Source organism: Urocampus carinirostris, chromosome 20 (genome assembly GCF_059441175.1).
Source record: "Urocampus carinirostris isolate Australia breed hairy pipefish chromosome 20, RoL_Ucar_1.0, whole genome shotgun sequence".
Lineage (NCBI taxonomy): Eukaryota > Metazoa > Chordata > Actinopteri > Syngnathiformes > Syngnathidae > Urocampus > Urocampus carinirostris.
In genome coordinates, this window is record NC_142368.1 from 11432858 (window position 1) to 11445856 (window position 12999).

General features: G+C 40.7%; 1 protein-coding gene across 1 annotated transcript in view; it reads left to right on the forward strand.

Moving 5' to 3' along the window:
* The window catches only part of LOC148346226 (exostosin-1), a 190478-nt gene that overhangs the window by 124354 nt on the left and 53125 nt on the right, over positions 1–12999 (forward strand). Inside the window, exon 4 of the mRNA XM_088325091.1 lies at positions 3994–4087. Coding sequence (XP_088181217.1) covers positions 3994–4087 — 94 coding nt within the window. The remainder of the gene's footprint in view (positions 1–3993; positions 4088–12999) is intronic.

The following is a 12999-nucleotide window of genomic DNA, read 5'->3' on the forward strand; positions in this document are numbered from 1 at the left end:
AAATGTCGACGAATTGCAACCTATAATACTATACAACAGCACGGCGGCGCAGTGGTTAGCGCATGTGCGGCACAGTTCATGTCTTGGGAACCTCCTGCGTGGGTTCAAATCCAGCTCCAGACTTCCTGTGCGGAGTTTGTATGTTCTCCCCGTGCTTGCGTGGGTTTCCTCCGGGCACTCCGGTTTCCTCCCACATTCCAAAGACATGCATTTCAGGTGAATCGGCCGGTCCAAATTGTCCCTAGGTGTGAATGGGCGAGTGAGTTGTCTGTCCCCGTGTGGCAACCAGTTCAGGGTGTCCCCTGCCCACTGCCAGATGATTGCTGGGATGGGCTCCAGCACCCCCGCGACCCTACTGAGGATAAGCGGTGTAGCTAATGAGATGAGAATAGCTTTTTGTCATCTGCAAATATCAAAATCATACTCCCCGGGTTGTATTTTCCTGGTAATCGATCTCCACTTAAAGCCATCCAAGATCCTAATTGACCTACAGAAGCTCTCACATCGTCCTTCAAAGCGACCTTGAGGTGACGGGCTGGATGGTTGACATCTTATTTTTGAGCTTTTCTTCGACAGCATGACACAAAAACACACACAGGCATGCGGGTGTCTGCTGGTGAGGTTGTGGGGACAGTTGATCCCCAGACAGATTAGGTGGCAATCTGAAATCTCCCTGGGCCAACCCGAGGATCATGCACACAACAGCACACAAACGCACACACATTTGATGTAAAATCCTAGAAAATGAGTTTGGCAATATGATTGATTCGGGATTAAGTACATCAGGATGTAGACGGATATGTTATTTGTAATGGTTTACCTTAAATAGAGCGCACCTGATTATAAGCCGCACGCACCACATTTCAAGAGGAAAACCGATTTTGTACTTACACAAGCCGCACCCGTATATAAGCCGCCCACATTAAAAAAATCATACACAATCGCAAAATTAACCCAGACCCGACGTTAAGTCCCGCGATTGTAACTGAATATCCTTCATTAAAGTACACAGTCCAAAAATCACAGCCGGCAAAATGAACGGAAAGTGATACCGGTACTTAAGGTTTGATGCAGACCGGCAGAGTCCGGGTGGCGTTGAAAGTAATCCAAAGGAAAAAGTGTATATTTCCAAAGGTAAGGGTGGGAAAAATTGATACCCACTATTGTCCGCCGTATCCACAAACACTCACCTTTACCGGTCCCCACTTCTCGTCAGCCCGCGTTTGTTACGCCCCTTCTTTTTCATTCGCCCGTCCAAAACATATCAGAATAAGTGTCCAAAATAAATACAAATAAATACATTACAAAAATATACAGTTGCAAATACATATTATACATGGGTTACACATATTTACAAAGAAAGACGGTACACCGAAAGAGTTTTCAAAGCTTTAATAATAATAATAAAACTTTCATCCGGGCAGTTAATGGTAGCAACACGCTCGCAACACAGTAAACAGGTCTGTTAAAGAAAAAATACCGTACTTGTAAAAATCACGGTAAACCGTCCTCATCTTCCTCCTTAGAACTGAAGCCGTCAAAGTTGTCTTCCTCAGTGTCGGAAAGAAACTGTCATATAGACGTTGTCCCACGCTCCCATCCACTCCTGATTTTGTGCCCTCCTCTCCCCAGCAGACCGGCTTTTCGGAACCCGTTTGTGATAGTGGAATTTTTGATGCTGCCCCACTCGCAGACTTGCGAAAAAGTTGCCTTTCGCATGCGGCCAGTTTTAGTGAAAGTTTTCTTGTCGCTAGTCAAGCCAAGAAGTTGCAGTCTTCTTCGGCACATATATTCCACCGGTCTAAATCTTACCTTTTGTACTCGAGCACCGCTGGCGGCCGTTAGAAAAATGACATAAATTGGCCGCATCACTGAATAAGCCGCAGGGTTGAAAGTTTGGGGAAAAAGTAGCGGCTTATAGTCCGAAATTTACGGTAATTATTTTGATTGTGATTGTATTTTAAATAACGGAGCTTTGTGTACAATAAAACACATATTTCATCAATAAAACGATCATTATTGAGTTAAACTTTATGGTAAGTTTTGATTTGTTTCTATTGTTAATTTTATTTTATCTTATAGTCACTTTTAAAGTGTCAAGAACTGGAACAGGAGGAGGACCCAGATGCGTGACGTTTCTCACACAAGCTTTATTTTATGGGAAATGAGGAAACCCAAAACGCCAGTGATTCAGCGATCGTTGGGCGGAAGATGTAAGGCAGCAGTCTGGCGTGGAATGACAGGAAGATATCAGACATATGGGGTCGATACCGGACAGGACGGGACAGACAGGATTGATATCAGGCACTGGAGACTGGAGTCCGATAACAAGCAGGACGAGATGGACGGAAACGATACCAGACACTGGAGATCAAAATTAAACAGGACAAACTAGACGCGAACACTACCGGACACAGGAGATTGATATCAAATAGAACAAAATAGCGGGAACGAAACTGGAAATCGATATTAAACAGGAACAAAATAGATGGGAACGATACCAAACAGGACGGGACGGACATGATTGATATCAGGCACAGGAGACTGGAGTCCGATAACAAGCAGGACGAGATGGACGGAAACGATACCAGACACTGGAGATCAAAATTAAACAGGACAAACTAGACGCGAACACTACCGGACACAGGAGATTGATATCAAATAGAACAAAATAGCGGGAACGAAACTGGAAATCGATATTAAACAGGAACAAAATAGATGGGAACGATACCAAACAGGACGGGACGGACATGATTGATATCAGGCACAGGAGACTGGAGTCCGATAACAAGCAGGACGAGATGGACGGAAACGATACTAGACACTGGAAATCAAAATTAAACAGGACAAACTAGACGCGAACACTACCGGACACAGGAGATTGATATCAAATAGAACAAAATAGCGGGAACGAAACTGGAAATCGATATTAAACAGGAACAAAATAGATGGGAACGATACCAGACAGGACGGGACAGACATGATTGATATCAGGCACAGGAGACTGGAGTCCGATAACAAGCAGGACGAGGTGGACGGAAACGATACCAGACACTGGAGATCAAAATTAAACAGGACAAACTAGACGCGAACACTACCGGACACAGGAGATTGATATCAAATAGAACAAAATAGCCGGGAACGAAACTGGAAATCTATATTAAACAGGAACAAATAGATGGGAACGATACCAGACAGGACGGGACGGACATGATTGATATCAGGCACAGGAGACTGGAGTCCGATAACAAGCAGGACGAGATGGACGGAAACGATACTAGACACTGGAAATCAAAATTAAACAGGACAAACTAGACGCGAACACTACCAGACACTGGAGATTGATATCAAATAGAACAAAATAGCCTGGAACAAAACTGGAAATCGATATTAAACAGGAACAAATAGATGGGAACGATACCAGACAGGAAACACAAGCAGGAAACTGGACAGAGTCAAAACCCATGTCTTGCGGGTGCAGAGGTTCGTTGACGGACTGCCAAAGGGTGAGTGAGAGCACTGAGCTTAAATGGGAGGGAATCAGTCAACAAGCGCAAAACGGGCGGGGCATATTGGGCGCCATGGCAACCGTGACACAGAGACTGGTTTGTTTTTGTTGGTGTACTATCGTGAAAAATGTAGATGATATTTCATATATTTTCGCTTATTTTCAAGTTTTTTTCATTTTAACTCTATGAGGTACAAAATACTATGTAGTTTTCATTTAGAAAGAATACTGCAAGTTGCTTCAGATGACATTACAAATGTCGTGGTTTGGTCACTTTGAGCCTCCATAGTTTTTATTCTCCCTGGTGCTTTGTAGCACTCATTTTCGGTTGCACTTCACAATACGGCAACCTTTAATGGTCAAATATTACACAGTGTGAGTTTAAGTGATTTATTTATAATTATTTCAAATATGTATTGATTTTTTTAAATTATAACATTTAAAATTGTCATGTTTTTAACCCCGTTTCTTCTCTCTGTGTTTAGGTTTGACTACCAGGAGCTGCTCCACAACTCCACCTTCTGCTTGGTGCCCCGGGGCCGACGCTTAGGGTCATTCCGCTTCTTAGAGGCGCTGCAGGTGCGCTCCCAGTTCCTAGTTTCCTCGCATAATCATTTAAAAGAGAATACGTTTCATTTTTCACTAAGAGAGACCCAGAAAGCTGAGTTTATTGGGAGACAAAGGGAAATAACAAAAAGTGCTCCGTACATAGGAGTATAGGAGAAAATAATTAACAAATCACCCCTTCTGGTTAAAAGTCACAGCTGGCAAAGATCGGAAACCAAGTGCAAGCAGGAACACCAAAAAATGCGAAGCAACAATCCGACAGCTTCTGCTGTAGGCACAGTCATTATAGTATGTGTTCTTAATGAGAGTAATGTGGCAGGTGTGGAAATACTTTTGTCATTTTTTCCGCTGTCGCCCTCTAGAGTACGTTAGCATAACATTACCCCTAAGCTCCCCTCAATAAATGATGTCAGACAAAAAAATAAACAGCAGTCGTTTCCTGCCAAAACCAGGATAGAAGCGACCGAGGGACCTTCCCCTCGCCGCCCCTGAAAGGGTCCTGTGGTAGTTAGGTCGTCCCCACTTCAATCCTGTTTGCCATTTTTGTTTTTTGTTTCGTTTTCTTGTTTGGATAGTTCATTCATGGTTTTCTTGTGTTTATTACTTTATTCCTGTGTTTTGTTTTTTAAAACACCTGCCTCCGTTCCGGCTTCCCTGCATCTAGGTCAATGGGATGATTCATAATTGATTTATTCCGTGTCAAATCATCCAGTAGATAACACCAACCCTATTATGTTTTCGGGTAATTTAGTGTACACAAAGTCAAAGATTTTTAGGTACCGTATTTTCCGCACTATAAGGCGCACCTAAAAGCCTTTATTTTTTTCAAAAGCTGACCATGCGCCTTATAATGCAGTGCGCCTTATATATGGATCAATATTAAGTCGCAAAGTCTTGCAACTAAGGCAAGCAGCCGCCGACTAGATTTTCCCCCGAAGGCGAAGTCGTCCGCGGTGTATGCTGGGATTTATATACCGGCGTTTTATTTCCTAACCAATGTGTCAATCATCATTTGAATCAGTCACTATTGGCTAAAGTTATTCGGAGGTAAAGGGGGCGGATCCTTTTTATCATTTACAGGCTCGCATAGGCTAAAGGGGCGAAACAAAGCCTGCGATTGGCCGAAAAAGATGAATGTGAATCACACGTTGGGTTGCACTACGGCATAGAGAAAACATTTTTTTACTATTCTGTATTTGTAAATATTTGACTCTCCTGGATTTACTACACTCACGGTTTTAAGAAGTCCATGGTTACGTATCATTATTAAACGTGATGGCTGCAAGAGAACTTAGGTGAGCTATGCGGCTTTATATTTTCCCGGTATCTTCTTTTAGAACGATCTTTGTGATGTTTCTGTGATGAGTCTATTTTTAAACTCAATTCAATTCAAAGTGTTTATTGTCATATGCACAGTAAAGAACCCCGTTTCCATGCACAATCAAATTCTTACTTTGCTGGCCACACAGTTGCCAGCAAAAAATAAAATGGAAACTAAGAAATGTTTGTTTGGTGACATCGTACAGACACGGTTTCCGTACATGTCTGAGACACGTATTTGCAAGCTTTGGGAATGTTAAGGGGGTAATAAGTTGGACTGAACTATCTGACTGTTTTGTCGACGTTCCCATTGTAGCACCTTATAATCTGGTGCGCCATATGTATGGAAAATATAGGACCAAAAACTATTTTTTGGGGGTGCGCCCTATAACCCGGTGCGCCTTATAGTGCGGAAAATACGGCAATTGGAGAAAAGGTTTGGGAATTGTTGCCCACTGATTTTTGAAGATTTCAACAAAAAAGTCCATTGCTGACTTTTGAACCCTTCTAGAATCAGAATCTTCTCTATTGTTCATGATAGTCAAGTCAAGTCAAGTCATTTTTATTTGTGACACCCTTAATCACAAAGAGTCTCAAAGGGCTGCACAGGTTATTGCACAGACTATTATTACAGACTATTATTACACCATCCCCTGATCTGAAACCAACATGAGGGCAAGGAAAAACTCAAAAACCTCAACATGAGGAAAATGAAGAAGAGAGACCGCACATGTGGTCATCCCCCTTTCAGGATGACCAGGCTGCAATGGATGTTGCAATTACAAATACACAGATATTGTCAACAAAACTTAAATATTGTCACGTAACGGAGCGGGGAACAGGAAATAAGAACTCATTTGCGTAGACTTTGTTGGGGAAGGATGAGAAGGTTGCGCACACTCTATCCGGGGATCGATGGTGGCGGAGTGGATTAGAAATCCAAACAAAAGAGAAGTTGTCCAAAACACAAACGGACCAGACCAAAAACAAATCAGGGTCAAACGCTGTTAAAATTACAAACTAGGCACTTCTCAGAATAAAACAGAACTTGCAGGAAAATCACCAAAGTTTAACAGGTATAACAAGGTTTAACAAACCATCTGGCAAAGCATATTTCAAAAGAGCCCAAATACCCACAGAAGTAATCAGTCAACACGAGTCAGCCGGTGTCAATGGGCGGGGCCAGCTGGGCACCCTGGCAACCGTGCAAGACATGTCAAATATAGTGAACATTATTTACAACTAGATTACACCTGGCACATGAGGATAAATACGTAAAAAGACTTAAAAGGGGGAAATAAGATAAAAAGAATCACAGTATAAATAGGTAAAATATTTAGAAGTTAATGCTTGGAAAATGGCATACATTTTAAGTGCATTGTAAAAATAGTGCAATAAAAATCCACTTTTCTTTACTTATGCAAGATATCCATGTGTCACAGGTGCTCTTGTTTAGGGTGGTGATTTCTTTTTTTTCCTGGTATCTTTTGTCGTATAATACTAACATTTTGGGGGCTTATTTAGTCGGTTGCACGATACAGAACTGTATTTAATCACATTTTTTTGTGGAAGTACAATCTTGGCAAAAAGATTGACTTGGTATAATTGGAAATTATTTGAATGCAACACAAACTTTTTCTTATTTTTCCCTGTTTTTTTTTCGATTTTTTTTTTAAATTCCTTTAAAAAAAAATTCTTTGTGTTAATTGTTTCCAGCTGTTACTTTTTTCTTTTTGTTCTCTATTGACTTTTTTCCTTTCTCTCTTTCTTTTCTTTTTTTCTGGCTTTTTTTTCTGAATTTTTCCTTCTTTATTCTCTTCATTTTGTTTCTTTTTCTCAGCTTTTCACTACTTTTTCATTTAGGTATTTTTTTTCTTTTTTGTTCTATTCCCCCCTTCCTTTAAGTCATTTTGTGCCTAATTTTACATAATATTTGGTCGTGTGGGGATTAAAGAAGCAAAAACAACCCGAAGAGCCGTTTGGGACCCGAAAGAGCCGGTTCCTTTTAGTGAGCCGAGCCGAAGAAGCCGGTTCTTGACAAACTCTACTAACTTTACTCAACTTCGTTCTACTTTGACTCGACTTCAAATTAACGCATTTAGGACACAACGTCAGGGGACCCCGTGTATTTTTACCTTCATACACTGTAACTTTGACTTAATTTGCTGCTTAATTAGCAATTTCGAGCCCTGATTTTTGTGCGCTGGCTAGATTTTCTCGTGCGCTGAAAATGTGCAGGCAGTGCGCGATTGCGCACGCGCAGGTCTTAGAGGAAGTGTTGCCTACTAGAGTGCTTAATTTGTTTATTGATGATTATCTTGAGTTTCAAGTTGATTGCGTGGAAAAATCATCCTTGGAAAGCATCAATTTCAAGGTCCAAATATCTGTCACCAGGTCCAAGTAGTGAAAAAATATACCCAACTTAAAAATCATTGCAGATTTGTAGTTCTTTCCTGACTAGATTTTTTTTAATGACCCAGTAGTTTCAGGCAGTGTTCCCTCTAAGCTGCACGCGTGCGCAATTGGGCACTGCTCACACATTCTCTGTGCACAAGAAAATCTAGCCAGCGCACAAAAATCAGAGCTCAAAATTACTAATTAAGAAGCGACTTAAGTCAAAGTTACAGTGCATGAAGGTAAAAATGCACGGGTTCCAATGACGTTGTGTCCTAAATGCCGTATTTTGAAGTCGAGTGGAAGTAGAACGAAGTTGAGTAAAGTTAGTAGAGTTTGTCCAGAACTGGCTTCTTCGGCTCGGCTCACTAAAAGGAACCGGCTCTTTCGGTTCCTAAACGGCTCTTCGGGTTGTTTTTGCTTCTTTAATCACAACATGACCAAATATTATGTAAAACTATGCACAAAATGACTTAAAAGAAGAAGAGAATAGAACAAAAAAGAAAAAAATACCAAAATGAAAAAGTAGTGAAAAGCTGAGAAAAAAAGAAACAAAAGGAAGAGAAAAAAAGAAGGAAAAATTTAGAAAAAAGCCAGAAAAAAAAAGAAAATAAAGAAATGTAGGAAAAAAGTAAGTAGAGAACAAAAAGAAAAAAGTAACAGCTCGGAAAAAATAAACCCAATGAGTTTTTTTTAAAGGAACTTTTAAAAAAGTAGAAAAAAACACAGAAAAAAGAAGAAAAAGTTTGTGTTGCGTTCAAATAATTTCCAATGATATCAAGTGAATCTTGTTGCCAACATTGTACTTCCACTCAAAAATGTGATTAAGTACAGTTCTGTATCTTACAACCGACTCAATAAGCCCCCAAAAATGTTAATATTATGCGACAAAAGATACCAGGAAATAAAACAAGAAATGGATATCTTGTGAAAGAATTGTAAGAACAAACGTTTGTAGGCCGTACAACCTTTGCAATAGTACACGAGTCAATTCATTCAAAAGAGAAAAATCATTTTGCATTGCCGGAAACTCAGCAAAATGTACCTTGATGTCAAGTTTTGGACACGTTTGATAATGAATTATCTTGCCACACTTGGGATTATGGTTGCTCACTGTTGTTTCAAGCGTTGCTCACCGACTTTGCATGAACGCTCAGACCCGTAAGGAAAATCACAGGGAACATTGGTTCCAGGTATTCAAGATTCCAAAGGAAAGCAAAGGCAGCGATGTGGAAAATTCTATAATTCGATCAAGCGTAGAAGCCCGAACCCCATTCTGCGGTTAAAATAAAATGTTATATTTTGTGGAGTAATCACTCTTGACAAGTACATGAAAACCAAGATGCGCTTGATTTATTTGAACCGGTGACATGGAATGACCCTTTGTCATGTCCGTCATGAATATCTGAGGATGTATAATAGTTATTTCTAATTTTTTTAGGTTTTAGAGCAGGGGTGTCAAACATGCGGCCCGGGGGCCAGATCAGGCCCGCTAAGGGATTGAATCCGGCCCGCGAGACAGACAACGCTCAGAGAAGCGCAAGAGAAAAACGAGCTGCAGGTCTAAATATGTCCACTTGATGTTGCCAAAGCCAGGTGCCTCTCACAAAGACGGTGTACTTGTATTTCTTCTCTCTCTCTCTCTCTCTCTCTCTTTCCCTCTTTCTCTTCCTCCCTTTTTCTCTCACTCTCCGTGTCTCTCTCTTTCACTTTCTGTGTCTCTCTCTCTTTCTTTGTTTCTCTTTGTCTCTTTCTCTCTCTGTGTCTTTTTACCTTATTTTGCTCTCTCTTCCATTTTTCCTTTTCTCTCTTTTGCTCTCTCCTGCTTTCCCCTTCTCTCCTTCTCTTTTCTCTCCTTCCCCCTTTCTCTCTTTCTATTTCTCTTTGGATATCATTCTTTCTCTCTATTTCTTTCCCCCTCTCTCAATATTTGTCTTTATATCTTTTTTGTTTCTCACATTCTCTCTCCCTCTCTCTTCTCTCTCTCTCTCTTTCTCCCTTCCTCTCTTTCATTGTCCCACCCTCTCTCTTTTCTCCTTCGCTTTGTCTTATTTCTTTCTCTCTTTTTCTTTCTCTCTAATCTACTAGTCCGGCCCCCGAGAGAATGTTTGTTCTATCGTGTGGCCCCTGAGGTAAAATGAGTTTGACACCCCTGTTTTAGAGCAGCAGTGTCAAACTTATTCTCACTGTGGGGGCCACATCCCATAAAACATCACTCACATGAAATTTGCATTCATAAATGTCGCTGCACTAAATAATGTTCTAAAGTAAATATGTCCAAAAATGTAAAATGTTTGCGATCATTAATTAGGATTGATAAAGAAACGCCACCATGCACTAGTGCTGAACTGTCACGTGCCGAATATTGTAGTCGACAAGCATTGTGGGAAATCTAGTATTTACCGTAAATTCCGGACTATAGAGCGCAACTGATTATAAGCCGCACCCACCACATTTCGGGAGGAAAACCGATCTTGTACATACACAAGCCGCACCTGTATATTCGCCGCATGCGCCCACGTTGAAAATACGCAATACAAACACGAAATTAACCCATCCCCGATACAGTCCCAAAAACACAGCCGGCAAAATGAACGGAAAATGTTACCGGTACTTAACATTTAATGCAGACCTGCTGATTCTGTGTGCCCGTTGATAGTAATCTTATAGTAATCTTATATTTCCAAAAGTAAGGGTGGGAAAAATATATATCCATTATTGTCAGCCGTAGCACAAAAACTCACCTTTACCGGTCCTCACTTTCCCATCAGCCCGCGCTTTCTCCGCCCTTCTTTTTTAATTTGCTTGTGCAGAATAAGTGTCTTAAATAAATACAAATAAATACATTACAAAAATATACAGTTGCAAATACATATTACACATATTTACAAAGAAAGACGGTACATCGAGAGAGTTTTCAAAGCTTTAATAATAATAATAATATAACTTTCATACTAAACCGTGCCTTTGGGAGGTAGCCTCACGCTACTAACAAGACGCTCGCATATTTGCAAATTAGTGTGTTAAGGAAATAAACGCCCTAATCGTCAGAATAACGAAGCGAAAAAAAGTGTATTTTTCCAAAGGTAAGGGTGGGAAAAATATTTATCCACTATTGTCGGCCGCGTCCACAAACACATCTCACCTTTACTCCACTTCCCGTCAGCCCGCGTTTGGCCCGCCCCTTCTTTCTCATTTGCTCGTTCAAAACATATCAGAATAAGTTTCTAAAATAAATACATTACAAAAATATACAGTTGCAAATACATATCATACATGGTTACACATATTTACAAAGAAAAACGGTACACCGAGAGAGTTTTCAAAGCTTTAATAATAATATTATAACTTTCATCCTAAACCGTGCCTGTGAAGGGTAGCAAAACGCCACTAACAACACGCTGGCATCACAGTAAACGGCTCTGTTAAAAAAACTTCGGCATCTTCCTCCTTATAACTGACGTCATCAAAGTTGTCTTCCTTCAGTATGGGAAAGAGACTTTGTCATATAGACGTCGTCCCACGCTCTCCCTTCAATCAAAAACACGCTAACGTCACGCTCGCAAAGTAAAATTTACGTGCGGTATCTCTGTTTCCTTCTATATTGAACTGCTTGTTTGCTTTTAGCTTGAAAGCTACGTCATGTGCCTTTCTCATTGCAATTTGCATGATGAGGATATGTCTACGCTAATTGGATTTGTGCACAAGCTAAGAAGTTGCAGTCTTCCTCGGCGCACATATTCCACCGGTCTAAATCTTACCTTTTGTACTCGAGCGCCGCTGGTGGCCGTTAGAAAAATGACATAAATTGGCCGCATCACTGAATAAGCCGCAGGGTTGAAAGTTTGGGAAAAAAGTAGCGGCTTATAGTCAGGAATTTACGGTAGTCAAAACACTCTTGACTCGTTTATGATTAGACGCTCACACATTTTAAGCTCTCGCAGGCCGTATAAAATGTTGTGGCGGGCCGTATTTGGCCCTCAGGCGATGAGTCAAATCAACGTGCGTCCCCGGGATGCAACTTTTTTGACACGAAATTGTCATTATAATTTTTAACAAAGATTTACCGCACTCCAAACTTTTCGTCGGGCAGATCCGCCATTGTTGTTTTGGTTTCGCGGTTCCAGTTTTCGTCTTCACGCCGATCTCCAGTTCGAGTTGTGTAGTGAAAGTCCGTCTCTTTTTAGAGAACCGGCTTTTTCGGCTCAGCTCATTAAAGAGACCCGGCTCTCAAACGGCTCACTTGCTTTGATGCATCAATAAGTAAACCGCGAAGTCGCAAGGGTTTACTATAAATTAAATTGTTATATTTATTAAATGTTATAGATCCTTTTTCATTTTTTTTCGCAAATTCAGGATGCTCTTTTTTTAAAATTGCCCAATTTCCACATTATATTAAAACCATTAGTATGTAACCTATTACTTTGCTAAGCGTCTGCCTATGCAAGGTGAGGCATGCAATTCTCTCGCCTCATGGCAGAGGGAGCTAGTGGGACCCAGGATTCAGATTTGGATGCATACTTTAGCCCAAAACAATAGAATTATTGATAGTAATGCAGTGTTCTTGTTTGCTCGCATTCCTGCGTCCTAGACGCATTATTTTTGCTGGGGACGCATCGTGTCAAATCAACGTGCGTCCCCGGGACGCAACTTTTTGGACACGAAATTGTCAACAGGATAATTTACCGCGATTTACCGCACTCCAAACTTTTCGTGAGGCAGATCCGCCATTGTTGTTTTGGTCTCGCGGTTCGAGTTTTCGTCTGCACGCCGATCTCGAGTTCGAGTCCGTCTCTTTTTAGAGAACCGGCATTTTCGGCTCAACTCATTCAAGAGAGCCGGCTCTCAAACGGCTCACTTGCTTTGATGCATGATATCACGAATGATGATGTTGTATAAAGAAGTTAAGAAAAACAGTATAAAAGGAGAAAATGAAAATAGACAGGTTTGTGGTGAACTTTTTTTATAATGATCTTCATTCATGTCGAGCAACTCAGCGTCTCACAACAAAATGTTCACTAACAATATATATGATATAAGGAAACACATGTACAATATGACATCTGGAACTACATAAATAAACATGTTTGAAAAAAAAAAGATTTGTTTGTATTTAGTAAGGGAAACACGACAGCAAATTGAACAGGCTGCTTAACCCCCTTGCGTGGGTAGGCGGCCAAAACAGTAAAAGACTAAGCACTATTTTAGAC